This window comes from Callorhinchus milii, unplaced genomic scaffold (genome assembly GCF_018977255.1).
Source record: "Callorhinchus milii isolate IMCB2004 unplaced genomic scaffold, IMCB_Cmil_1.0 Scaffold9, whole genome shotgun sequence".
Classification (NCBI taxonomy): Eukaryota; Metazoa; Chordata; class Chondrichthyes; order Chimaeriformes; family Callorhinchidae; genus Callorhinchus; species Callorhinchus milii.
The window spans coordinates 20,230,278-20,256,160 of record NW_024704750.1 but is presented as its reverse complement, the minus strand read 5'-3'; the positions used below and the strand labels follow the sequence as shown (position 1 = coordinate 20,256,160).

The 25,883-nt window shown below is 46.4% G+C and overlaps 3 protein-coding genes across 4 annotated transcripts in view; 1 reads left to right on the top strand and 2 right to left on the bottom strand.

The window, feature by feature from the left end:
* Positions 1 to 15,129, top strand: part of dnajc17 (DnaJ (Hsp40) homolog, subfamily C, member 17) — a 50,673-nt gene extending 35,544 nt beyond the window's left edge. The window contains exon 11 of the mRNA XM_042338041.1: positions 14,949 to 15,129. Coding sequence (XP_042193975.1) covers positions 14,949 to 15,059 — 111 coding nt within the window. The 3' untranslated portion in view covers positions 15,060 to 15,129. The remainder of the gene's footprint in view (positions 1 to 14,948) is intronic.
* LOC103187508 (cdc42 effector protein 2-like) lies at positions 1,672 to 9,070 on the bottom strand. Of its 2 annotated transcripts, none has more exons than XM_007907038.2 (2): positions 9,006 to 9,070; positions 1,672 to 3,610 (listed from the first exon to the last, which is right to left on the bottom strand). In XM_007907038.2, exon 2 carries the CDS (start codon positions 3,487 to 3,489, stop codon positions 2,938 to 2,940), a length of 552 nt encoding a protein of 183 aa, XP_007905229.1. In that variant the 5' UTR covers positions 3,490 to 3,610; positions 9,006 to 9,070; the 3' UTR covers positions 1,672 to 2,937. The 2 variants fall into 2 exon arrangements, with proteins under 2 accessions (XP_007905229.1, XP_007905230.1); XM_007907039.2 differs by lacking the exon at positions 9,006 to 9,070 and adding an exon at positions 6,674 to 6,730.
* A 1,862-nt stretch (positions 15,130 to 16,991) lies between the features above and the next one.
* gchfr (GTP cyclohydrolase I feedback regulator) lies at positions 16,992 to 25,506 on the bottom strand. Its single transcript, XM_007907042.2, has 3 exons — positions 25,335 to 25,506; positions 21,892 to 21,986; positions 16,992 to 17,998 (listed from the first exon to the last, which is right to left on the bottom strand). Exons 1-3 carry the CDS (start codon positions 25,368 to 25,370, stop codon positions 17,839 to 17,841), a joined length of 291 nt encoding a protein of 96 aa, XP_007905233.1. The 5' UTR covers positions 25,371 to 25,506; the 3' UTR covers positions 16,992 to 17,838.
* Between the last annotated feature and the right edge of the window lie 377 nt (positions 25,507 to 25,883).

Sequence of the window (25,883 nt, the reverse complement as noted above, 5' to 3'; positions counted from 1 at the left end):
TTATATCAAGTTTCCAATGTACATGTGACAGATGCCCAGAAAGAGCAGGCACTGGATAGTCTGTCCTTCACGTGAGATGTTACACCGAGGTCCCGTCTGCCTGTTCAGGTGGATGTTAAAGATCCCGCGGCATTATTCAAAGAGAAGGGAGTGTCTGCCAATATCCTGGCCAGCAATCCCCAAAATACAGTTGGTGGCTCACCCATGGCTATTTGTGGAACATTGCTATATTCAAAATGCAAAATACTGCAGATGCTGGAAATTTGAAACAAAAACAGAAGTCGCTGGGAACGCTCAGCAGGTCAGGCAGCATCTATGGAGAAAGGAAAGTGAGTCAAAATTTTGGGTCTGACGAATAGTCGTGGACCCAAAACGTTGACTCACTTTCCTTTCTCCATAGATGCTGCCTGACCTGCTGAGTGTTCCCAGCGACTTCTGTTTTTATTGCTGTATACAAATTGGCTGCCATGTTTTGTCCACAAAATACACAGTCAATCCACTCTACAGTATTATCCTGTGAAACACTTTGAGACGTCTCGATGATGTGATAAGGCGCGATATCAAATGTAAGGATTGTTATTATTAGTGACAATTTGACCTTGGTATCACTGGACTAGAGGGATCCAATGATTCTTCTGGAAACTGCGTGTGTGAGGGTCAGAGGCTCAAAACTCTGCTTGTCCTTAGTCTGAAAACCATTGTCTTGTCATTTTACTATTGTGCAGAATTTTGGGAAATCCTTAAATTCCATCTTATTTTAAAAGCATGATTGTTTTTTTAAGACCGGGGAAAAAAACACTTTTAATTTGAAAATGAATTTGAGATTTACTTCAGTTCTATGCAGTTTAACATTTTAAGACCACGGTCTTAAGGTTGAGCCCAGGTGGAATTTTGATGCAGCAGTGCTAACACTTACTAACTGGCTGTCTCTGCTCAGTTATGGTGGTTGGCCACTTGTGCCTGGGTTAGACAGCTGATCACTGGTTTAGACAGGAAGTCACACTGTGGAAGAGGTGAGGAGAATTTAAAAAAGAATATATAAAACTAGATAAGTAACTATTCAGGTAAGAGATTGGAAACTTCAGGGATATGAAGTCGACTTACTGCGTATCCCCTGACCTTTCCATGCCGGTATTCATGGCTGAGCTTTCAGATCCGATGCTCCTAACCTCTGGAACTCCCTCCTCTACCCTCTGTCTCGCCTCCTCATGGCCTCCTCGCGCTCCCCCCTCTCCCTTACTCGAACCATCCTTGTAAAGCGTTAGGTGAAGAACGCTGTCTAAATCCAAGTCATTTTTGTTGTTGAATAGACTGCAATAGCCAGAACGGATGTAGTAACTCCTTTTCCAAAGCCAAACATTGGTTGTTTTCACTGTTACATTTGGCTTACAGGTACAGTGTAGGTTGGATGTTCCAACCATTTGCAATGCTCTGAATCTATGAGAGGAAATAGTTTCTCAGTTGTGATTTCTGCAGCTTACCACAGAAGGGCTAATCTCAATCAAGATTTGGCTTATGCACTAGAGATACCATAGGTTGGTCTTTGAATAATGTGTATTTTATCAAACTCCTTAAACAAATATTTCAGTGGTCTATAATTGTCTAAGCTCTTGCCTATTTCTGCCTGTCATGATTGCGCTAGGAGCTCACATAAAACACAAGACATTGCCAGCGGTTTCAAACACAGCTGTTTATATTCACCCTTACCCTTTGCTAAATAAATAGTAACTCCATAGAGTTTTACACACATGTTAACAAGCGCTTGGAGACCATTGTCCACAGTACTCGGTGTCACTGAACAAACAGTGCAGCTAACGTTGTACACCAAGCCAATGCATTGTTGCCAGGAGACGAGGATGGTATTTTTGGCCCTTGACGGTTCTTTATTGCAGGTGAATTACTTCCAAATCCGCCATGAATTCACTGGCGATGGAGTAACAAGCATTTTCTCTCTCCAGGCACGGCTTTAGATCAGAGGTTTCCTTTACAAATGGGAAGGGAGCTCTGTGGTTTGTCCCCGGTCAGCTGAAGCGGAAAGCGGTCAGGTTTCTTGTATATAGACTTTGAACGGGATAGATAACCAGTCGCAGGAATGTGCTGGGAAAGGCAAAGGGCAGGTTACAAGAGACCCTTTCACATAGAGGGTTATCAGGTTGTGAAATGCTTTACCAAAAGTAGAGCATGACACAAGAGTATGAACATTTGAAAGCGGAGTGGATAGAAGAGGAAGAATGGAAAAGACGAAAGGACAGGGAATTGGGATCAGAGCAATGAGCTGCAGTGGAGGGAAGCCAGCAACAGCCTGGGCCTTTATGCTGTCATGTCAGTGTATGAATAGCAACGTTCAGTGTTGAATATTGTGATATTATTGCTGATTACACCCGTACATTACTGCCGTTCCATTTTTAAAAAATGCATACAGTTAAGCAGGCAGGAGCCAGGTCGCTGCTCGGGCTGGACTAATCTCAGCCAGGGCAACAGTGTGTGAGTGTGGGTGGGTGGGGGAGGTTGGAGGTGGGTTACAACTGGTCTCAGTGCTCGATGTCCCAGGGCTAAAATCAGCCAGGGTCCCCGCTCCCCATCCCTGGGCAGCGATCTCACCTGAAAGTGGACATGTTGGGGCACTTCCTGATGGTCCCTATCAGCCCCAGTCTTGGCCTTTTCACTTTGACACACAAATAGAGCGAAAGGTTCCAGGGGGCGACCAGCGCCTATGGAACTCCACCCCAAGGCAGGAGGATGAAGAGAGTAAAATGGGTTCAAGAGAGGAGGCGAACGTAAGTGGAAGGGAGATGGGAACGGTGGAATGGGGTTAGGACGAGGATTATGAGGCGTATTTAACATGTCCGAGCAAGGAGGAGGGATTCCGCGAATCCAGTGTAATCCAGGAAATTGGAGTTATCAATCTTACTGCCGGGAGCTTATCCGGAGGAAGCATTAGGACTTGTGGTTGTCCATGATCTTGAGGATATCCCCCAAGATCGAAGGCCCCAGATCCAGGTCAAATGTAAACATGGATTCGGAGGTGGTGAGCTCGCTCGTGGGGCTACTCGTGTCCTCGCCCGTCATCCCACTATGCGGGTGAGTCCCTGCCACCCAGAGCCCGGTTGCCTGCTGCAGGCCGGCTGCCTCTGGCGCAGGATCGGGCGAGGGTGGGCGATGGTCTGCTGTGATGAAGATAGGAGCCTTGCGGGTGAGGTAGGTGGGCTCTTCCTCCGGCTCTTCTAGGTGGAGGCGAGGAGGCTTTGGGGGTCCTGATTCCTCCGGTTCCTTGGATCGTTTCAGGGTTGAGAGAAGGTCGTGCTGTCCCTTCAGAAAGGAGACATCGCCAAACACATCGTTCTCGCCGCTTTGGCCGATGTGGGACCTGTGCCGGAAATCCCCGAGGGGGGGACTGATCATGTCACCCGACAGCATGTCCCGCAGTTTGAGCTTCTTGCCTTTTTTGGGGGAGGAAGTTTTCAGGTAGATGGGCGTTTTGACAGACATTCTTTGTTTGTTGTCCACTTTTGGAATCGGATGTTTTTAACGCTGTGCGAAAAGAGCAGCGACAGGTCTAGTCAGAGAGACTAGAGAGACCCAGCACAGTGATCCTTATCACCAGGACTGTCTGTGAAAAAGCACATCAACTTATTAAATACGTTGCTAACCTCCCACACCCCCACTTCTGTGTAACATTTAACCCACCCACCACCCCCCCACCCCAACTTTCCATCCCGTCCTCTGTACATTTGAGTCCGACAGCGTAACAAAAACATAAGACACATATTCAAGCTAGTGACAAAATAATTCAGGGTTAGGTTCTGAAACATGAGCAGTGTGGAATTCTCAGCCCCACCGAATGGCCTGTTTCTGTGCTACAACATATGAGATTTTCCTTCTCCCATTGGATCTCAGGTTAATGGACAAGATATAACTGGCTTTAGACCTGAAGTGAGTTGACCACAGATCACTACTATTATTTAATATAAATATAAATTAAATATAAATTATTGTTAGTTATCACTGGTCTGGTCAGTATAGGCAGCATTTGTTGTTTAGTCCTGCTTTATATCCAGGCTAGACTGTAACATGTCTCACAGCTTCATGTTTATTTACTTCCCTGTGCACATGGGTAAGAGATTTGCCTGAGAGCAATGAGCTGCCAGGAAACCTCAGCCCCACAGGATGAGTCGCACCTTTCAATGTAACCAGACAACAGATCAGACATTTCCTGCCAAGACTGTGATCACTGACATCACCTGGGAGGGGGGGCAGGGGCCACGCCTGGGAATGTACGGTGAACACACACACAGGTCCAGGGCCTCCGGCGTCTGTGAGAAAACCGTCAGCCAAGAGTTCCCAGCCATTAAGCATCTGACACACCTACAATCAGGTACTACAGACATCAGACTTACACACCCACCGCTCATTCCCGCAACGCACACAACACGCCAGCCTGTAACTCGCCCCGGGATCTATCTGTTCTTCTCAATGATGCAGAAACCCATCAACACGTTTAAGAGCATCCAAACCAACCTGAGAATTCCATGCATCCCACCTATACATGGAAATTTCAGAGATAGATTGTTGAAATGCAATGTACGCTTTCTCCCTGGAGGGACACATCCTGCTCACCTAATTCCGGAAAGTAATAATAATAATAATCCTTGCATTTGATAAAGCGCTTTTTCACGTCTTTTAGACGTCTCAAAGCGCTTCATAGGATATGCTGTAAAGTGAATTGACTATATATTTGTGGGCGAAACGAGGCAGCCAATTGCGCACAGCAGTGTCCCACAAACGGTCGTGGATTGAAAATGACCAATTTATTATTGTTTTGTTTTTTTGAAGGGATTATTATTGTGTGTGTGGAGTAAGGAAACTTGCCCAAGGTTTCGTCCTGCCTGGAATTGAACCCAGGTCTCTCGCTTGCAAGGCAAATGCTCTAACCACTGAGCTACAGGACTCAGGGATAGCAAAAGTCAAGATTTGGGGACCCCAGAGTGTGCATTGGGGTAACTGCTGGAGTATAACCAGCTAAAACTGCATAACTTGCCATTGATATCACTTTCTGGTAAGCTTTCCAGCTGCTTTTCCAACTAGGACCACTTTACCCCTTAGAGCTTTGGCTTGCAGTGTTAACAGGAGCTGAGTGGGATGATTATAATAATAATTCTTGCATTTGAGATAACGCCTTAGCGCGTCTTTGAGTCATCTCAAAGTGCTTCACAGAATATACTGTAAAGTAAATTGACTGTATATTTTGTGGGTGAAACACGGCAGCCAATTACACACAACAGTGTCCCACAAACAGTCGTGGGTTGAGTGACCAAATTATTATTATATTATTTATTTTTGAAGGTATCATTACCCCCGGAAAAGCGATTCGACAGTCGACTAACAACCGTGTTCCTACTTACTACTAGGTAAACAGAGGCAAGTGGAGTAAGGAAACTTGCCTAACGTTTCACCCTGCCTGGGAATCGAACCTAGGTCCTCTCGCTTGCGAGGCGAGTGCTCTAACCACTAAGCTGCAGGACTCCACGCCTCCAGAGAAGGGCAACCAAAATGATTGAGGGGATGGAGGGTCTGGACTACGAGGAGCGATTAGGTAAACTGGGCATGTTCACACTGGAGAAGGGAAGGTTGAAGGTTGATATGATTAAAGTCTTTAAGATTCTGAAGGGACTTGATAATGTAGATCATAATAAGCTGTTTTATCTTGTACTGAACAGTAGAACCAGAGAACATGGCCTGCTATTGAAGGGGGTTAAATTCAGAACAAATCTGCGGAAACACTGCTTCAGTGAGCGAGTAGTAAACTTATGGAACAGGCTTCCTGGGGAGCAGAAACTGTTGTTTGTTTCAAGAACAAATTAGATAGATTTTTCAAAGAAAATAATATCTCGGGATACAGTATATAATTTGGAGCACGACATGTCAAGCAACTACCTTGATGGTGAAAGCGAGCTAGATGGACCTTTGATCTTCTTTCGCCTGGCAAAGTCTTATGTTCTTATGTTTAGGTCTGTGTCTGTGCCTGTTCAGATAGAAGTTACACATCCCATGACACTGTTTGAATAGAGAGGGGGGCAGTGTCTCTCCCCCTGTCCTGGCCAACAGCGCTCCAGATTCCTCCAGATCACTCACAGGCTGGATTTACTCTTTTGCCTTCATAAACAATCACTACACTTGACAGTAATTCCCTTTGAAACATTTTAAGCATGATAAAGTATTATAAAATCACAAGTTTTTTTAAAATCGGATGTGATTGGCACAGATCCAATGCAGTGCGAGTCTTTCACCTCTGTTTGTCCTCCTTCCTGTGAATCTTCAGTCACCTTTTCCTGTTTTCAAGGTGATGGGAGTTCCCCTCCCCACCGAAAGTGGCCAGAAATGGTCCGATCCTGAAGCCTAACCTCAGCCCTTCACTGAACACCAGCTGCTTAGAAGCCAAACACATCAAACAGCTACCGAGCTATTGCACCCGCCTGCATTCCAGAGGAAAGTCATATTAAAGCAAGTCCTGGCATAGTAACCCAGCAGAGAGAAACCAGTGAGCTGCACAGACTGTGGAACGAGCTCGCTAGACTCTCTGAAGTCAATGAACGGCAATTAAGAATAAGAAAATTCCCTCAGTTGCAATAATCTGGAAATGCAGCAAACAGACTGATAAAGTGGCTGTACTTACAGGAGACAGTGGGAGAGGAGGGAGGATGTGTCCAGGAGCTCACACAGGCACTGCGCGATGCCTGTGCTGACACTGCGGTTTGGCTCAGCAGGTTTTAGTTGCTACTCAGCTGTTTAGTGCACAAATCGATGCCGTCACTTACCCTGACAGTCACGTGTGGGCATGAGCTCACAGCCAAGCTGAGCAGTGAGATCAACCACCACTGTGGCTGCAGCCGCAGTGCTCAGTGAGGAGGGAGTTGAGGTAGCGATATGTTGACCAGGAAATCAATAGTCATAATCCTTGCATTTGATATAGCACCTGATCGCATCGACACACCTCAAGGCACATCAAAGCATTTAATGTAAAGTGTCAGTGTTTATTTGCAGGTGAACCCAGCAGTCAATTTACACACAGCAATGAAGTGAGCCACTAATTTAATTTATTATTTGGAAGATTGTTGGTCAGGGCTGGGAAAAACTCCCTTTTCTTTTCCAATAGTGCCACGGGATCTTTTATCATCTACCTGAACAGGCAGACAGGAATTTCAGAGTGGAGGGTGGTTTAATGTCTCATTCCAAAACATGGCACCTCCGACGGTGCAACACCCGCCCAACACTGTACTGGTTTGTTCCAGTGACTCTCTGCCGGGAGTTTAAACCATTCCCAAATCGACAAACTTCAGAGCCTAGTGACGAGTGACCATTGTTCCCTTCTCGCCCTTTGGGACGTCCTCCCCACGCGAAAGGCGCTTTACAAATGTAATTTTGTTGTTGTTGTTGGGGGTCGCTGAGGTGAACACTGAGGATCTCAAAGGGAAAAGGACAGCTAACACATTTGTTGTTCACAAACGATTGTTAGAATGTGAAGAAGGGAATGGGTTTGGAGTGAGGAGCTCCAGTGGGGAGCGAGCACCAGCGCAGATACGATGGGATGAGAGCAGGGGATGGGATTAGAGCGAAGAACTCCAGAGGGGAGTGAACACCAGCACAGACACAATAGGGAGAGAGCTCCAGTGAGGGAGCTCGTTGCTCTCTGTGCCTGCTGTACTGTAATGTTTATGATTCACCAGGGATTTAGTTGTCAGGTGTTGTGAAATACTTGTGCCATATTGTTGGAGAGGTTAGACCAGATGTACTGGTTCCATTAATCAGCAGAGACATTCAGTGTTTCAGAGCTGTGATCACAGAGATCTTACATTCCACATGGCCTGTTTCATAAAGGAATGAATCGGGAGGATCACTGGCACCAGGCCAGTAGGGTGGAATCCTAGGTGTGGAACAAGATATTCCAACCACTCCTCTCCTGTCTAAAGTCACTCAGACTGGGATTTGATCTCCTCTCGCTGAGATCAGTTCACAGCATTGACTGGGGGATTGAACCTGTGACTGCACTCTGAGGGCTCAGTGCCTTTACCCACTAACCATTCAGGCTCCTGTAGCAATTGGTTAAACTTTGGGTGCTGTTGGCATTCTCTGCTTTGAAAGTTCTTGTATCTTACAAAGTGTCAAGAGGTCGGTGTTAGTGTGGCTCTATTGGTAGCATTCCTGAGTTAGAAGGTTGTGAGTTATAGCTCTACATTGTGACTTTGAACTCTTAGTTTAGGCTAAACCCTTCAATCCAGTATTGGAGAGCGCAGCATTGTTGGAGGCATCCTCTGGATAAGACATTACAACAACAACTTGCATTGATACGCAACTGCGATTGAAGGGGGTAAATTCAGAACGAATCTATGCAAACACTATTTCAGTGAGCAAAGAGTGAACCTGAAGCGAAAAGTCTCCCGAGGGAGACGGTTGAAGCTGTGCATAAAATGGCTGCAAGCACTTTGAGATAACCCCTGCTGCCGTGTTTCGCCCACAAAAGCTAGTCAATTCATTTTACAGTATATTCTATGAAGCGCTTTGAGGCGTCTTGAAGATGTGATAAGACCCTATATCAAATGTAAGGATTATTATTATTATAACCAGAGCTCCCTCACACTAACCCGGCTCTGATGGAGTCACCTGTTTAGTCTCACTCCCCCTCCCACCCTTCCATATTTCTCCTTTTCAGATTTTCCCCATTAAACACTAATAAAGCTTCTATCTGCCTCTTCTGCACCTCTGGGTCAAGGTTCCACATCCGGAAAAGCCTCCACGTAAAAACAAATTCTCCAAACCTCGCCCTTTGCTCTTTTGGTAGTAATCTGAGCAGTGAATAAGTTACCCATAACGTCTGCCCAGATTGTGACATTTTGACTTTTTCAGTTGATTATATTTCAGTAGAATTTGTTTTTTTAAAAAAAAGCTGAAATGTACTGAGGAGCCAGGGAAACTGTCTACAACCCCAGCTTTAGGTCAGGGCCACTCACCTGCTCAGTGTTTGACTGTGTTAGTCGTGATGGCTGCTCCCACAGTCCGGCTGGTTGTGTGTCCCAGGAGCTCTGTGCTGCTCTGTGCCTCGCACACACCTCACAGTGGCTGCCTCCTATTTCAGCCTCGGGGCCCCAGGCGGTCGATTTACTCTGAGGGAGACCTCCTTTAAGATAGAGCAGTGAGTTAGTGATAATATGCCTTCGTGTCAGGAGGAAACGAAGCAGAACAGTGAGTGTGGTGGGAACAGGTTTTACACTTCACTCTTTATCTACATCAGGAAGTTGCTCGGAGTATATGAATCACGTCGGATCCACCCAGAGCTGAGAACCCGGGCAGGTTACAGCTGGCCGATGATTAACCTCTCATGCTTACTGAAGTCAACACCACGATACAGGCTTTATTGGAGAGTTACTGCGGTGTTTGGGGATTGACCTGGTTGATGTGTGGGGAAGAGGGCAGTGTCTGGAATGTGGCCAGGCTGGTGCAGATCGCTCCGTATTAACTCTGTGTGTTACATTCACAGGCACCTCTCTCTGCAGTGTCTTACTTCACCAGAATATTACCTGAGCCAATGGAAGAGGTTAATTACAAAGAGAGGCTGGGAAAACATGGGTTATGTTTCCTTGAGCTCAGAGGCTGAGGAATGTTCTGATTGAAGTGTTTAGAATGATAAGAGAATTGACACTGCAGTTAGAGACAAACTTCTGGCTCTGGTGGGGAATCTAGACCATGAGGACATCTTACTAAAGCAGTCAAGACTGAAATCATTTTCCCACAAAAGGCCATGCGTAAGTATGGATTTCGTAACCAGAAAATGTCGTAGGCACATTTAAATATTTATGGGGGAGGAGATGAGTGTTTGGTGGACCGGAGTATTGAAGCGGCAGGAAATGGGATTAAGTTGCAGATCAGCCGATTTAATTACATGGTAGAGCAGATTCGGCGGGCTGTACGGTCCATTGCTGTTAGTTTCTTCTTATGTGGGATGCCCTCTGCTCTTGTTTACTGCTAGCTCAGAGTTACTACCATTGCTCTGGAACCACTGGTCTCGTTGTACTGAAATTCCCGAAGTAAACATCCTTTTTGTGAGGAAATCAGGTGATCACAAGGCTGACTTTCCAGGTTACACCACCAAGCGACAGTCTCCAGACCATTTAACTTGCGCTAAAATCACTTCATTTGGATTAATGCGAGTTGACTGGATTATTGCAATGTTTGTATTAAAGTAAATATTGTATAGCCACTGTGAAATTGCTAGGCTTTGAAGGATTCAGCTTTGCAATTAGTTTGTCGTATTGAGGAGATAAAACGTGGAGGTGTAACATCATGCCTTGTGAGTTAGAGTTTGTTCCAGCTCCGCTTGCTCCTACTCCGCCTGCTCCTGACGGTTAGCGTCCGGCTCTTGTGGAGCTGGTGAGAAGCTGACTGTGAGGAACAAAGGTAAATGTGTGTCGGGAGGTGGTCAACAACGACAACAGCAACTTGCATTTATATAGCGCCCCTCACGCAGGGGAGCCAGAGGGGCTGACTCAGTGCCAGCGCTGTACGTGCAGCAAATAATCAGTTTGAGCCCATATTTTCGGACAGAGGTTGAGATCCAAACAAAGGCAAGAATGCCGGGAATGTTCCATAGTACATGACAGGCGAGAGGAGTTAACCCTTCATGGGCAGTGTTAGTGAGAGCTTCCTCTCCCTGCACTCACCTATGATGGAGGTTCAAAGATTTCTGCTCTGTATAACCGCCTTCTGCAAACCTATGTGGAACTCTGCCTGATTCAGATATTCTTGGCTAAGGTGGGGATAGGTTTCGAGTCAGGCACACAAAAAAATACTGTGTACACTGAACCTTGATTATCCACTGACTTGTGAGTTTCTGCATTATGGCATATCAGGCATCTGTGGCAGAATGGAACAGTCAGAACTTGTGTGCGTTCACCAGATCACCACAGTGTGGTCACCAGATCACTGGGGTGTGATCACCAGATCAACAAGGATCAGAACATATAAGGAATGTACAGGCAGCTCCCTTGACCAGACTGTGAAAGCATCTTGACCTTGTGACAAGGTTTCTGTTAATCTGCTGATAATTATGGCACATTAGTAAACCCAAGAGTCAGTTACATTATCGATTCAGCAACTCAATCCTCACAAGAGAGGGACGATTGAAGAAGGCCCTTCGACTCATTTCATCCTTGCAGAATTCCTACTCGAACACCTTCTTGCCACATAATCAAGCTTTTTATTATAAAAATCGTACACTTCTGCCTTTCCTCATAACTTGTGCCAGTTCTTAATTAAACTCTGTGCAAAGACGTACTTCCCGAAGTCTCTCCTAAACTTGCAATTCACATTCTGCGTCCCTGTCTCCTACTGGCTCGTTTAGATTGTAACACTCGCCCCCACCCACGGTCAGATTGTAATAGATTGTGCCGAGTGACGACTTTGCAAAATGTTGTTTGTTTCGGGAATTTTTATTGAATAGAAAGCTGCAGTGACAGTCAGCAATATGCACATCTCCTCCAGCCTGCACTCTCCAGCCTGTACCCGCCAGCCTGTACCCTCCAGCCTGTACCCTCCAGCCTGTACCCTCCAGCCTGCACTCTCCAGCCTGTACCCTCCAGCCTGTACCCTCCAGCCTGCACTCTCCAGCCTGTACCCTCCAGCCTGTACCCTCCAGCCTGCACTCTCCAGCCTGTACCCTCCAGCCTGTACCCTCCAGCCTGTACCCTCCAGCCTGCACTCTCCAGCCTGTACCCTCCAGCCTGTACCCTCCAGCCTGTACCCTCCAGCCTGTACCCGCCAGCCTGTACCCTCCAGCCTGTACCCTCCAGCCTGTACCCTCCAGCCTGCACTCTCCAGCCTGTACCCTCCAGCCTGTACCCTCCAGCCTGCACTCTCCAGCCTGCACTCTCCAGCCTGTACCCTCCAGCCTGTACCCTCCAGCCTGTACCCTCCAGCCTGTACCCTCCAGCCTGTACCCGCCAGCCTGTACCCTCCAGCCTGTACCCTCCAGCCTGTACCCGCCAGCCTGTACCCTCCAGCCTGTACCCTCCAGCCTGTACCCTCCAGCCTGTACCCTCCAGCCTGTACCCTCCAGCCTGTACCCGCCAGCCTGTACCCTCCAGCCTGCACTCTCCAGCCTGCACTCTCCAGCCTGTACCCGCCAGCCTGCACTCTCCAGTCTGTACCCGCCAGCCTGTACCCTCCAGCCTGTACCCTCCAGCCTGTACCCTCCAGCCTGTACCCTCCAGCCTGCACTCTCCAGCCTGTACCCTCCAGCCTGTACCCTCCAGCCTGCACTCTCCAGCCTGTACCCGCCAGCCTGTACCCTCCAGCCTGCACTCTCCAGCCTGTACCCTCCAGCCTGTACCCCCCAGCTTGCACTCTCCAGCCTGTACCCTCCAGCCTGTACCCTCCAGCCTGTACCCTCCAGCCTGTACCCTCCAGCCTGCACTCTCCAGCCTGTACCCTCCAGCTTGTACCCCCCAGCTTGCACTCTCCAGCCTGTACCCTCCAGCCTGTACCCTCCAGCCTGTACCCTCCAGCCTGCACTCTCCAGCCTGTACCCTCCAGCCTGCACTCTCCAGCCTGTACCCTCCAGCCTGTACCCTCCAGCCTGAGGGAAGGTGACCAAAAGGAAATGGAGCAAAACTCCACATTACCTTTCAGACCTTTGCCTCTGATGTTAATCATTCTGGACTTGGTACCTTCATTTCCAGCAACTAACAAGCTTCAGATTCCACACTGTATTCATTAGGTGGGTTCAAGCCCCATGTCAGAACTGTGGCAGATGGACATGATTCTCCAGCTGTGTCTGACCAGAGCTGGACACAGTCCTCTCTCTGGGTGTGTCTGAGCAGAACTATATGTACACAACACTGTAGACAGAAGCTCAGTGTGGGTTACAAAGACTGGAGAGGAAATAGCAAAATGCCCTCTATGTGCCTGCCATGTCAATTTGTCGTGAGGACATTATGTGCTGGTCAGTCCTATTGTACTAGGTGATGCGGTGCCTGGGCTGTGCTGTGGTTCTCTTTCCATCGTGTGACGAGCAGCTCAGGAAGTCTCAGTGCACATGCTTAGCAGCAGCCCCTCCGTTGTCAGTGACCTCTCCCAACACTCTGTATAACCTGGGAATATCTGTGGCTTTCTTTTCCCTCATCCATCGGCTTGTATTTTGGAGATTGCTATCTGCCTTGCTCTCTGGCGGCAGTGTACGTGAGTGTGTGTGTGGCTGCACACACTCACGTACACTGCCGCCAGAGAGCAAGGCAGATAGCAATCTCCAAAATACAAGCCGATGGATGAGGGAAAAGGATGAGGCGCCTGGAGCTTTTAAAAGCTGTTTATTATTGTGTCAAAGCAGAAGGGAATATCAGCACCGAAGAGCAGCTGTTCCATAATTTGATGACGGTGAACCAAAGCGTCTGCCTTTTACTCTGACACGTGGAAGTTCACTCAGTGGATAAGGAACACCCTTCCTTTCCCTTTGGAGAGAGGCTGAAAGTCGCTTCATATGTTTGGACTGTTTCTTCCTGTGTTCGCTTCCAATGCCTTTCATCTTAGAATCACTGCCAAAATGTGGCAACGTGCCATGCTGCCAAAGGGAAATACAATCAGATTTTTGTAAACCCTGTGCTTCTCCTCCCCTCCCGAAAGTGGCGCCCTCTGGCCACTGAGATTTATAAACGTTCTCATGGCAAAAATGTCATTGAATTCACTGCACTTTTTGGGTTGTTCTTAGCAATACGATAAAAATATCCTTTCATTGAATTAGAATGGGATTTTTTTACCCATTTTTATCTTTATTCAACTACAAGAATGGCCTGTTTCTGGGCTGTCAGATCGCCATGGAGGTCCACTTCCTTCAGGTGCAGCACACAGGAAGCGAGGAACAGTACATTCTGCGAAACACTTTGAGGTATCTTCCCAACGTGAAAGGAAAGGAGCCACGTCAAATGCAAGGATATTTTTTATATTATCCTTGCATTTGTGGACATTACTCTGCGCAAATTGGCTGCCGCGTCTCCCTAAAAAAATACATAGTCACTTCACAGTAAACTCCAGTGAAAGGCTTTGAGACATCTCAACAACGTGATAAGGTGCTATATTTTCTGGACGAATCAATCAGTTCAACAAATGCCAGCACAGCTCATTGTGAGTCGCACTGAGTGTCAGTCTGCTGCAGGTTGGTAGCATTCTCCCCTCTGTAGGTCGTGGGGGAGCATTTTCAATGACACTGTGCTTTGGAGGAGACATTTTGGGCTTTGGGACGTCCTCCCGACGTGAAAAGCGCTATATCAAATGCAAGGATTATTATTATATATTATTATTTTGCCTTTTCAGATGGATGTCAAAGATCCTGTAGCACTATCGGAAAAGAGAAGGGAGTTTCACCTAGTGTCCTGGCCAACAACCCAGATAAAATTAGACACTCACTGCACGACTGTTCGTGGGATGTTGGCTGCTGTGTTCGCCTACAAATAAATATACAGTGCGGTGAACAAACCTTCGGGAGGGGAGGGTCTGTAAGGCCACAATGTCAAAAAAAAATGCAGTCACTCAACCCACGACTGTTTGTAGGATGCTGCTGTGTGCAATTGGCTGCCGCTTTTTGTCCACAAAATACATAGTAAGTCCACTTTACAATATATTCTGTGAAGCACTTTGAGACATCTCAATGGCGTGAGAAGGCACTATAATCAAACGCAAGGATTATTATTAATATTTTCCAGCAGGTGGGGGAGGGGGAGAGAATGGCCTGTGGTTGATGTAGTTGAGTTTTCAGCAGGTGGGGGGAGATGGGCTGCCCGTTCTCACTCTATGCTTCACTCTCATGTCAGCACCTGCTCCCATCACACCGCCTCCTGCAGCAGCCTGGGAGAGACCAGACCTGCCCGAGCTGTGTTGACCGGCCTCTCCTTTCCCTCTTCCCACAGGGCTCGTTACGCACGGAACGGGACTACGAGAGCCTGGTGATGATGCGCATGCGGCAGGCGGCAGAGAGACAACGGCTGATCGAGGAACTACAGCAGGAGGAGGACTTATAACCTGGCCACAATAATGACCACTCTCAGGCCCACATACATTGAACTGGAATAAATAGTCATTTTATATGAATCTTCGGAGCCCTTTTCTTGTTTCAGTCTGTGCTCCAATGCCTTGGGAGCAGTGAAGGCCCGGGCAGGTCTGGGAGACCCAGGGTTTGGAAGCTGGTGAGACTCTAGACCTGACCAGCACTTGCTGAGAGGTGAGGGAGATGGACACCCAGCTTGGCCCTAAACAGCTGGAAAAGCAGCAACAGCAGGGACGTCAACCCTAGGATCTGCTGCCCTCTTAGTCAGGGAAAAAGCAGGTCAACTTATATGGCCAGAAGTTTATCACTGAAGATTTTTTTCCACTGGTTGGTCATTCAGTCTATTTTTTCCGAGTCCCACTCGGTGTGCGCTGACCCCTGGCTGCCTGCAAGAGACATTGTGATGGGAGCAGGCACTAACCCTTATACCGGTGAAGCACAGAGTAAGTAAGGGTAGTTCTGTGTGAGAGTGAGAGCAGTGTATAATGGCTGGGTCGGTGTGAGTGAGAGCAGTGTCAGGGTCTCTAGGTCACTACAAGAGTGAGAGGAGTGTATCGGCTGGGTCACTGAGAGTGAGATCAGTATCTGGGTCACTGTGTGAAAGTGAGAGCAGTATCTGGGTCACTGTGTGAGATCATTGTTTTCGGATGCTGCTACATGCACGCACCAATTAACTGTTCTGTAATGCGACTGACATCGCAGTATGGACTTGGTCAAATACACAGAAACGGTTGCTTTGATGATGCTTGTTTGTGTTGCTAAACTTTACGACATTTGCAGCTAAAACAATAACAGCTGTGACACCTCGGCAGCCTTCTCCATTGAGGACATTCAAAAGATTCAGTTAATCAATCCAATATGTCAGGATTAGATCGGACAGACTCGAATGAGGTCTTGGTCACGATGTGTTTCAATCCATTGTTTTACAAAAACTTCCTGCATGATCAATGTGGTAGCTAAATACGTACAAATAGGAAGAATTCAAGACACAGATTCAGGTATGTGAAGGGCAAGTTCAGGACACACCAGGAAGTATTTCTTTACACTGAAGCAATCAGCAGCTGTTACCAGGGGGGTACCAAGAATGGTTGAGGTCAGGACGCTGGATTTATTTAAGAAACAGCTTGTTGGTGTAATGGAAAGACAGTAGGGTGGGTATTCTGGAAGGATGAGATCACAAGCTGACCTCTAATGATGGTAACAGCCCATTTTGTTTGTGTACAGTAAATATGTATCTTGTTCCAATCTCCAAGTACGTTCTGCAGCAAGTCCGCTTTTTACAGTGAGATTCTCCGGTGAAGGAATGAAGATTTATTGGTATCTATAAGCAGGTAAACCTGCAGAGATCTGCACCTGACCTACACTGTAGGTAGGAGCAGAATATGCTCTCATTGTCTTTGTTGCTGTTCCTTCTTTTGATATTCCAACATTCATGGCAGAGATCCTGAGCCTAGATCTCAAACGCAACCAAAGTGATGGGAACACTATTAGCTGCCCAGTGAGGTCACAGACAATTTAAAGTCACACGTTCTACTCCCTGTGACTAAACACTTCTGCAGCTTGTGCTGTAAACCTGCAGTGACTGCTCCCTGGCACCCCATGGGGTTACAAGCCAACCGTAATGAATTTTGATGACACATTCCTCATAAAGCATTTCTCAGTCATAAGCAGGTGTCCTCAGAATCAAGTCGTCCTGATGTGAAAGTCACTATATAAATGTGAATCACACTGTACGGTAATCAATGTGGAGATCAGCAGGTGAGGCTATCGGGAGCCAAGTACAGAGTGTTACAGTATGGGGCAGAATAGAGTTGATTGTTGGGAAGGGGCTTATACCAGGGGTTTTATAGGAAGTTATACCCAGGGTTGTTACACTCAGCCGTGTGTTAGAATGAAGGGCAAAATATGAATATCAAGAGGCTGTTTAATATGGTTACTCATTTAGAAAGTGTGTCATACAGAGAATTACTGTGTCAGTCAGTGTTAAAGCCAGAGATTCCTTATCCATTTGGGAAGGAACTAACAAACTGAATTTTGTTGTTAACTTGCTTGTTCACACCCGTATGTGTCAATTTGAGTTTGTGACATTTACCACAAATCTGGTTTACTGAATGAGTGGGACTTGTTCCCTACGGCCAAATCACCGAATATCGTGTGCAGCGAGGGTTACTCGTGGCTGAGGAACCAGGTTCACCTCGATGTTGCTTTATTCCTACAAATGACTTGCTCTCAGTGCTATGGTGGGACCGGTCTCCCAGGTACATGAACAAGAACAATATTGTTGGCTGAAAAGTCAGTTCCTTCTTGCAAAGCGTTTGCTCACTCTGAAAAACCCAGTGGCGATGGGAATCTCAGTGTGTGGACAGTCAAGGTTAACACCCAAACATCAATTCTGCACACAGTTCATAAACAACTGATTTGTCCACAATTATAAATCACTCTGAGCTACTTAGTGACGAGCAATGACATTGTCAAAAACGGGGAATGTAAGTGGCTACACAGATATGATGCATTGATCCCAAACCGCACTTTAGCAGGGGATTGTGTGTGGAATTGGGAGGATGGTTGATTCAAATAGTTTTAATGTGTTAACGTAGAATCACATGGTGTGCGTGTGTGGGTTGGGAATGAACACCAGTCAGCTAGCCAGCTTTTTATGTAAATTATAATTGGAATGTTCCTTCAGTGTAAGTTTACATTGTGATGTTAGCTGTGCTGGTGACCTGGTATCAGCTGGTCTCTCTCTCTGTCTGTCATTTAAGGGGTGTCCACAGCGGCGAAGGTTTTTCTGCAGGTTTATGTAGACACCAGACGATGGTCTGTCCCACTCCGGTCATGCTGACCACATGGTAGCCTATTGTTTCCAGCTTGTCCAGCACTAGACGGGGTGGGTCATTCACACGGTACTCCGAACTGCAGAGACAAACCAGAGACAACTCTGTCACCATCACAACATTACCTCCAGATAGCTGTTGAAAAAGTTGATGAAAATGTTCCCATTTTACAGGGTGACCAAAAAGTCGTGATACCATTACAATGTCTAATAAGTCTTAAAGAAATTATGAATTTTTTTTAGATAATAGGGTAGTTATCATGACTTTTTGGTCACCCTGTATTTCCTGCTGTAGCTCAGACTCCCGCAGCTACAGAACATTTCAGCACCCACAGCCCAGTACAGATTAGCCCTCGCTTCCAGAACCCGGATGTCAGGGATATTAAACCAAGGCCTGGCTGCCTGTTCAGGAGGATGTTAAAAGATCCTATTGGCTCTATTCGAAAAGAGAAGGAAGTCGCTTTTCAAATAAAATGGTCCATCATCTCATGGTATTTGGAAGAACTTTAGGTAGCTTTGTGAACTGCTTTGAAATATCCTCCCACTATGAAAGTTGTAATAAATAATAATCCTTGCATTTGATATAGCACCTTATCACGTCTTGAAACGTCTAAAAGCGCTTCACAGAATATACAGTACACTGCACTTGATGTTAATTACCTGATAATTGAGACACTTTGCTGTGAGAAGCCAAGCACGTTCTTTGTTCCCTCTCGGGGAAGCCTCCATTTTAAAGCACAATGGAGTATTGCAGAGGGTTCAAGAAAGACGAAGCTGATTCCAGGACCTAGAATTCCAAATTGTGGCCAAATAGTCCATAGATTTGACAGTAATTACCATAAAGTGCTCGGATACAGTTCAGTATGCAAAGGCAAGTTATAAAATGCAAGTTTTTTTTCTTTGGAATATCTTTCAGCAACAACAAATTTAATTTATATAGCACCTGTCATGTCGGGATATGTCCCAAGGCAATGGACAATGAGGGGTTTGCACCCGAGCTGGGTTGGGATTAGAGAGGGGTGGAGGGCAATGGTGGAGGAAGCAAAGTAACCAAAGGCACAGTCGAAAAAGAAGGTTTTGTGTCTTTCAGGAAGCGTTCCACTGTTGTTGCCAGAAATACCGAGTGGAGGGTGTGTGTTGATATTGGTTTCAGTCACATTATCAGTGAGCTTCAGATGCTGGCAGTTGATGTGTTACGTGATCTCACTTTATTTAAATTTCGTCCCTGCTGCTCCCTCCGCTCAGGGATCTCCAGCCTGCTTCATGCCACCCCCTGGTGATGGGTTTCCGCATGTGTCAGACCCCCGGCAAACCATCGGTAGGCAGGCTTTCAGCTATTCTGCCCTGCTCTCTGGAACTCCATCCCAGAGACCCTCTACCTCAACCCCTCCCCACCTCACCGTTAAAGCCCACTTCATGACGTTTCTTTTTGACCCTGCATTTTTGATCACCTTCACCTCCACCCTCAGCTGCCCATACACCAGTCTGGCTTCCCAGCCGGCTCTGTGAAGCACATTAAATGTCTTGCCATTGTGAAAGGCGGGACAGTATAAATGTAAATTATGGTTATTCTCATTTGACAGCATTGGGTGTGTCAAAACTACATTTGCCAAAGGAAAACACTGCTCCTTTTGTCTTTCCAGATCTGCAAATTCAATTGGATTTCATTACATGGTTTACAAACAGCTCTGGGCCACAACAGAGAGACAATGAGGCTCATTCATTATTATTATTAATGAGGCTCATTCATAAATACATGTAGTTGTCAAGTCACTATCATCACAAGCTATCTTAAAAGGGTCAGTTTCCCAAAGTTAGCATCTTAAAGGTGAGCAACAGTAACCAACACATGCATATAACCTTGCATTTCTACGTTGCCTATCATGTAGGATGGACGTAAGTAAAGCAAGTCGGCCAGTCTGTCCGGGAGAAGTGGATTGCGACTGTGTGAAGGTCGTCAGGAGCAAAAGTGAACATAGTGCAGTACTTGACAAGAGGCTAAAGGCAAGGGAAGAACCAAATTCAGCGTCAATCTAGAGAACCCACTGTAAGTGGAGATAGCACTGAGATCAAAGGGAGGTTAGCAGTAGTGAGAATAACTGTGTCTGGATTGCAGTCGTGAGCAGGATAAGTGTACACGACTATTCTACACACAATATTAAATATAACAAATGAGTCTTTAGCTGTTGGAGTCTAAATTGTAGAATATCTTAATGGATTCCTTCATGATGACTCCCAAGTTGCAAACCAGAAGTTGCGGAGCTCTGGAACTTTGTTCCGACACAATCCATCTCTGGAGTGGCCTAATGTCCTTCTGCAAATAGCTGCCGTCTGGGCCTCAGATTAATTATTAAGGAATCCATTAACAATAAACACAAATAACACTCCATGATAGCTTCCAGTCAGCTAGGGGTTAACAGGTGAGTCATCAGTACCGATGGCTGTGACCTTCAGTTGGATTTAATTTTTTATGTGAGGGGCAATTCAGAATAGTAATTTACAAATCTACTAGAAAATTACCAAAGATGCATATCCCACATCAGTAATCTGACATTATATTACGTCTTCCAGAGTGAAATGCGTTCAGGCAGAGGAGTGAAAACCATCACCTACTCCTGAAGAATCACAGATTGCAGGCTGACCTCATTAGAGCCCAAAAGATTTGTGCTTTGAATCCATGAGATTATAACAGATTTGTGAAGAAACTGGCCAAAGCTTACTCTCTGTAACAAGGCTCTTATTAACAGCCGCCTGTCACACAGCTCACAAATCGGAGGCTCTTAGGGTTAGGATTAACCCATCAATGCTGCTGTTTTCCTCCACGTGACGCATTGGCGGGTGGGCCTTCTGCCACTCTGCCCCCACCCTCTGGAACTCCATCCCGCAGTCCCTCTGCCTCACCCCCTCCGTTACCACCTTCAAGACCCATCTCAAGACTGTCTTCTTCGAAGGTGCTTTCGATCACCCTCCTTCCCCCCCCTGCCCTCCTTCCCCAATCCCGACTCCCAGCTCGGGTCTGAAACACTGACTGTCCAACGCCTTGGGATGTCCTCCTGATGTGAAAGGTGCGATCCGATCAGTGTGATTGAGCAATGGTCTGTCTTCACAGCCTCTCCCCATGTACAGGCTTACCTTATTGGCAAGTGCACTGGAGAACTGTAGCCACAATCTGCAGCGAACAGTGTTTTGGGGATGTGCCTTCTTAAAAATAGTGGAATCCTGGTTTCGCACCAACCCAGATTATTTATTAATTATTTAATTGTTAACTATTTACATAATTATTTACTTAAAATTAAATTTAAAGATTCATTACTTACTTAACCTCTGAGTAAATAACGTATCTATGCAGGCTGATAGCTCAGTGTGTTCAGTGTCTGAGCCACACACTGGGAGGCTCTCGGTTCAAATCTGCACTGAGGTTGCTGGTCTCGGTTGGTGCAACAACAGAGATATTATTACTGTCCGGCCATATCCATGGGTCCCCACCCTTACCAATCAACCATCAGCGGTCGAGCCTTTACCCATTGTAACTCCATCCCACAGTCCCTTTGCCTTCAAAACCTTGTCTGTCCAGTGGCTTGGGATGTTCTCCTAACTTGAAAGGCGCTGTATAAATCTAATTTGTTCTTGTGTGCCCAATCCTAGAGATTGGAAGATCAGGGGTTCCTCCTCCTGCCTGCTGTCTAGCAAGCCCGGCTTGTTTCTCAATGCCTTTAGGAGAAGTCTGGAGAAAGCTGGCAAGATGCACACAGCAGTGGTTACACAGTGCCAGGGCAGCAATCTCCTCCCTCGGGGCAGGGGGGAAATTCAGCTCACCCACCTTTCCAATGCAAAGTCAAGAAAACCATAATAAAGCCTGTCTGCGCCCTTTAGGCTGTAGGTTGGGAACAAGAGAGACACAAAGAGAGAAAGATGGATTTTTTTAAATCTGAAAGCCTCCCCTACGCTCTGGTCCGTTGTGCACAATACTCACAAGTTATTCCCCAACATGGTGAATTTCTCGGCTACAAGTAAGGTCATCAGCCGCCGATCGGAGTGCTCGTCCCCAACTATGGTTGGTCCAGTCTCCTGAAAAACAAACCATGGTTTCTAAAAATATTTACAATTTTTTAATCATCTTTTATCTAAATCTCATTATCTACTCAGCACATGGTGGGGGGGGGGGGGAAGGGGGGTGTTAATAAGAAGACTCGATCTGATTGTGTTGGCCCGCCTTAGGGAGCGGATAGACTCCCGATAGAGACTGCGCGGTGTGCAGCTAGTGCAAGTTGATTTTCTGACAGTCTGCTATCAGCAAGAGTCTTTAAATGGGAATAATAATAATAATCCTTGCATTTGATATTGGCACTTATCACATCTTTCAGACGTCTCAAAACGTTTCACAGAATATACTGCAAAGTGAATTGACTGTATGTTTTGTGGGCAAAACACGGCAGTTAAATGCGCGTAATAATAATAATCCTTGCATTTGATAGCAGCCCTTATCATGTTGAGGTGTCTCAAAGTGCTTCAAAGGAATAAATATACAGTACTGTAAGATGGATTGACTGTGTATTTTGTGGGAAAAATGCGGCAGCCAATTGCGCAAAGCAACCATGGAGTGAATGACCAATTTTATTTGAGGGGTTGTTGGCCAGGATACCAAGAAAAACTCCTTTCTCTTTATGAATTGCCCCGTGGAATCTTTTAACGTCTACCTGAACAGGCAGACGGGACCTCGGTTTAAAGTCTCATCCGAAGGACGACACCTCTGACAATGCAACACCACTCCTGCCCTGTATTTGAGCGTCAGCTTAAACTATGTGATTATGTGGCGCCGGGTTCCTTTACAAATACAGTCACCTCAGCAGGTGTGACACTCCTATAGTCCTCAGTCACACTTGCTGCAGCACAAGCCTTTGCATCCATCTGGAGGCCAGCTCCTCTGATGAGCCATTGGGCAAATATAATAATATATAATAATAATCCTTGCATTTGATATAGCGCTTTTCACGTCTTCTAGACGTCTTAAAGCGCTTCACAGAATACACTATAAAGTGAATTGACTGTGTTGACTGTATATTTGTGGGCGAAACGCAGCAGCCAATTGCACACAGCAGTGTCCCACAGTCAAGTCGTAGATTGAGTGACCAAATTATTGTTTTTTTTCTTGAGGGATTATTATCAGGCGTAAGAAAACTTGCCTATGGTTTCGCCCTGCTGGGAATCGATCCCAGGTCTCTCGCTTGTGAGTGTTCTAACCTCTGAGCTACAGGACTCCATGGATTAAATGAACTGGACAAAGGTACTGAGCTGTGAGGATCTGCAGGGTCTGTGTTCGCTACCCATCTATGTGCACACCTTCAAACAGACACCCCGGCCGGCTTGTCCTCTTCCTAACAATGAGGTCATGCCCTGGTCACTTGAATTCTATTCCTGGTTTGTGTTGAGTTGACTGATCTCAGCCACAGAGTGGTGCCATAGTACAATATGGTACTGTTCAGCCAGGGCTCCTGTTCCTAATCGCTGTCCGGGATCTGCCTCCCCTACACCAGAACAGCGCACATCAGGCATTCGGTAAGGTTATGTTCAGTGATGCACTGTCTGGGATCAAGCATGAAGGACAAGGAGTCACCACAAGGAGCGAATTAGAGATGACCATAATTTATCAAATACATTCCGGCAATTGTGTCTTCATTGGTTTTCAGGCCTTATACTGCAATTACCAAATGAAGACAACATCCCATCCATAGGGTCAAACTTCAGTTTCCAACTGAGCTAATAACAGAAAGTATTGTGCACATTCATAGAGAACATGATGTATATTCCCTGCAGTAGTACAATCATCAAAGTAATATGTAACATCACAATAAATTAACTTTCACTCAGCAATGAGATCTTTAAAAACTAAAGCTAGAAACTAGTAACTAACTGGCTTAAGCAGAAGATGAGCAGATTTTCTTTGGAGCTGAACTGGCTTGGAATAACCATTTACCAAGTCTAATTTATTGAATGAAATTGTGCCAATGGCTTTGAAGCCTCGTAATTATTTGCAACATTCTTGAATTACCAAATTATGACAACAACATCCCATCCATACTGTCAAATTCAGATTGGAGCTGAACAGGTTTCAAGGTAACATTCGAGTCAATCGCTTTCTGTAGTCCGTTTCCTGAGCCACTTAGGACCTCAAGAACTCCAGGGCACTGCTGATGACAGCCCAGCCAGCCTGGCTCATCAGCAGGATCTGAAAGGACAGACCAGTCTCTGGGGGTAGGGATTCTTCCCACTCAGCTCCTGTTAATCCTGCAAGCCAAAGCCCTAACAAGTATGTGTAAGTGCTTTACATGGTTCTCGGTTTGGTTAGATAATAATAATAATAATCCTTGCATTTGATATAGCGCTTTTCACGTCGGGAGGACGTCCCAAAGTGCTTCACAGAATATACTGTAAAGTGAGTTGACTGTATATTTGTGGGCGAACGCAGCAGCCAATTGTGCACAGCAATGTCCCACAAACAGTCATGGATTGAATATGACCAATTTATTATTGTTTTGTTCTTTGGAGGGATTATTATTCGCCCTGACCTGCCTGGAATTGAACTCAGGTCTCTCACTTGCAAAGCGAGTGCTCTAACAACTGAGCTACAGTATATGCTTCACCCACAAAATGCTGTCAATCACTTTACTGTATATCCTGCGAAGCACGTTTAGAGACGTCTCAATGACGTGATTAGGTGCCATATCAAATGCAAGGATTATTATGCAGTACTCTTAAGCGCGGCGATGGGTTTCCACTTGTGTCAGACACAATTAAAAGCTAAATCCTTAATTAAGCTGTAAAAATTACAAAGTCTGAATGGTGAGAGGCGTTTCGGACGTAGGCAACATCCTGTCAGGTCAATCCGATTGATCAGGTTTCCCTGGATCTGCTTTGCCTCACTGTGTCAATCTCAGATGGTTTCATTGATAACCAGTGCTGGAGTGGAGGAGTTCAGAAGGAGACTCTGGACTGTAACAAGTGGAGAAAGAAGTTGTATCCCCTGAACACAGGATGCTCTCACTTGTTAAGAGCCACATTTGAAGCAGAGAGAATACTCCAGTTTAGATGAAGCCTTGAAACTGAGCTCAAAGCATCATCCCCCCCAACCCCCACATATTATTATCATTATAATATTATTATAACACTCCATTCCAACTGAAAGCCGACTGAATGTCGGTGCTGACAGGTGAATGGATTGTGTGAGGCTGCGACTGGCAGACTGGGACCTGTTGTCGAGCCTGTAACCCCCACCCCCCACACACACACCCGGCTCAGCAGATGGGAGATTAAACGCGGACTGGGACTGTTACATGAACCCCCGGCTGAGCCCTACCCTAACCCCCAGCCCTCCTCCTCCCCTGCAACGTGTATCAGTGCGAGCCTCGGGTCACTAACCAGGCGGGTCTGGGTGCTGATGAGGACGTACGGCATTCCCTCGGCAGCTCAGTCGGTCTCTGTGTCTGTGGCCTGTGTTGCGCTGCTCTCCACGCTGTAGGTTAATAGCCTCTGCGATCCCTTCCCCCAGCACCCAGCCCAGCCCACAGCCCCAGCCAATCCCTCAACAGCGCCTTCCCACCAGATCTTAAAGGGACCTTCCTTCCCGGTAAAGTGATCGCTCCCGGTTTCAGGGCCAGGCGTGCAGGAAACGGGCATTGCTTCCGAGCCCAGCTGGATTGCCAGTGTTTTCTTTGCGGCAGGTTGTGTGTCTCAGAAATCAAGTGGAAGAGAGAAATTCAACTTAAAACCACGCTATCAGACCGCACCCAAACAGGACAAAGACGGAGCAAGCGCAAGGCGGACAGCAGGAAGCATGTCTTTACCCTAAGGAGAATCAGCAGTTGGGAGCAGTTATAATAATAATAGTCCTTGCATTTGATATAGTGCTTTTCACGTCAGGAGGACGTCCCAAAGCGCTTCACAGAACACACTGTAAAGTGAACTGAC

What these genes read in the sequence shown, in the direction of transcription:
- LOC103187508 (XM_007907038.2), bottom strand. Translation starts at nt 3,489, where the DNA reads ATGTCTGTCAAAACGCCCATCTACCTGAAAACTTCCTCCCCCAAAAAA.
- gchfr (XM_007907042.2), bottom strand. Translation starts at nt 25,370, where the DNA reads ATGCCGTACGTCCTCATCAGCACCCAGACCCGCCTG. An exon ending in TCAGCACCCAGACCCGCCTG is followed by an intron (nt 21,987 to 25,334) that starts GTTAGTGACCCG and finishes TTTGTTTTTCAG; the next exon opens with GAGACTGGACCAACCATAGT. An exon ending in ACCATGTTGGGGAATAACTT is followed by an intron (nt 17,999 to 21,891) that starts GTGAGTATTGTG and finishes TTGTCTCTGCAG; the next exon opens with TTCGGAGTACCGTGTGAATG.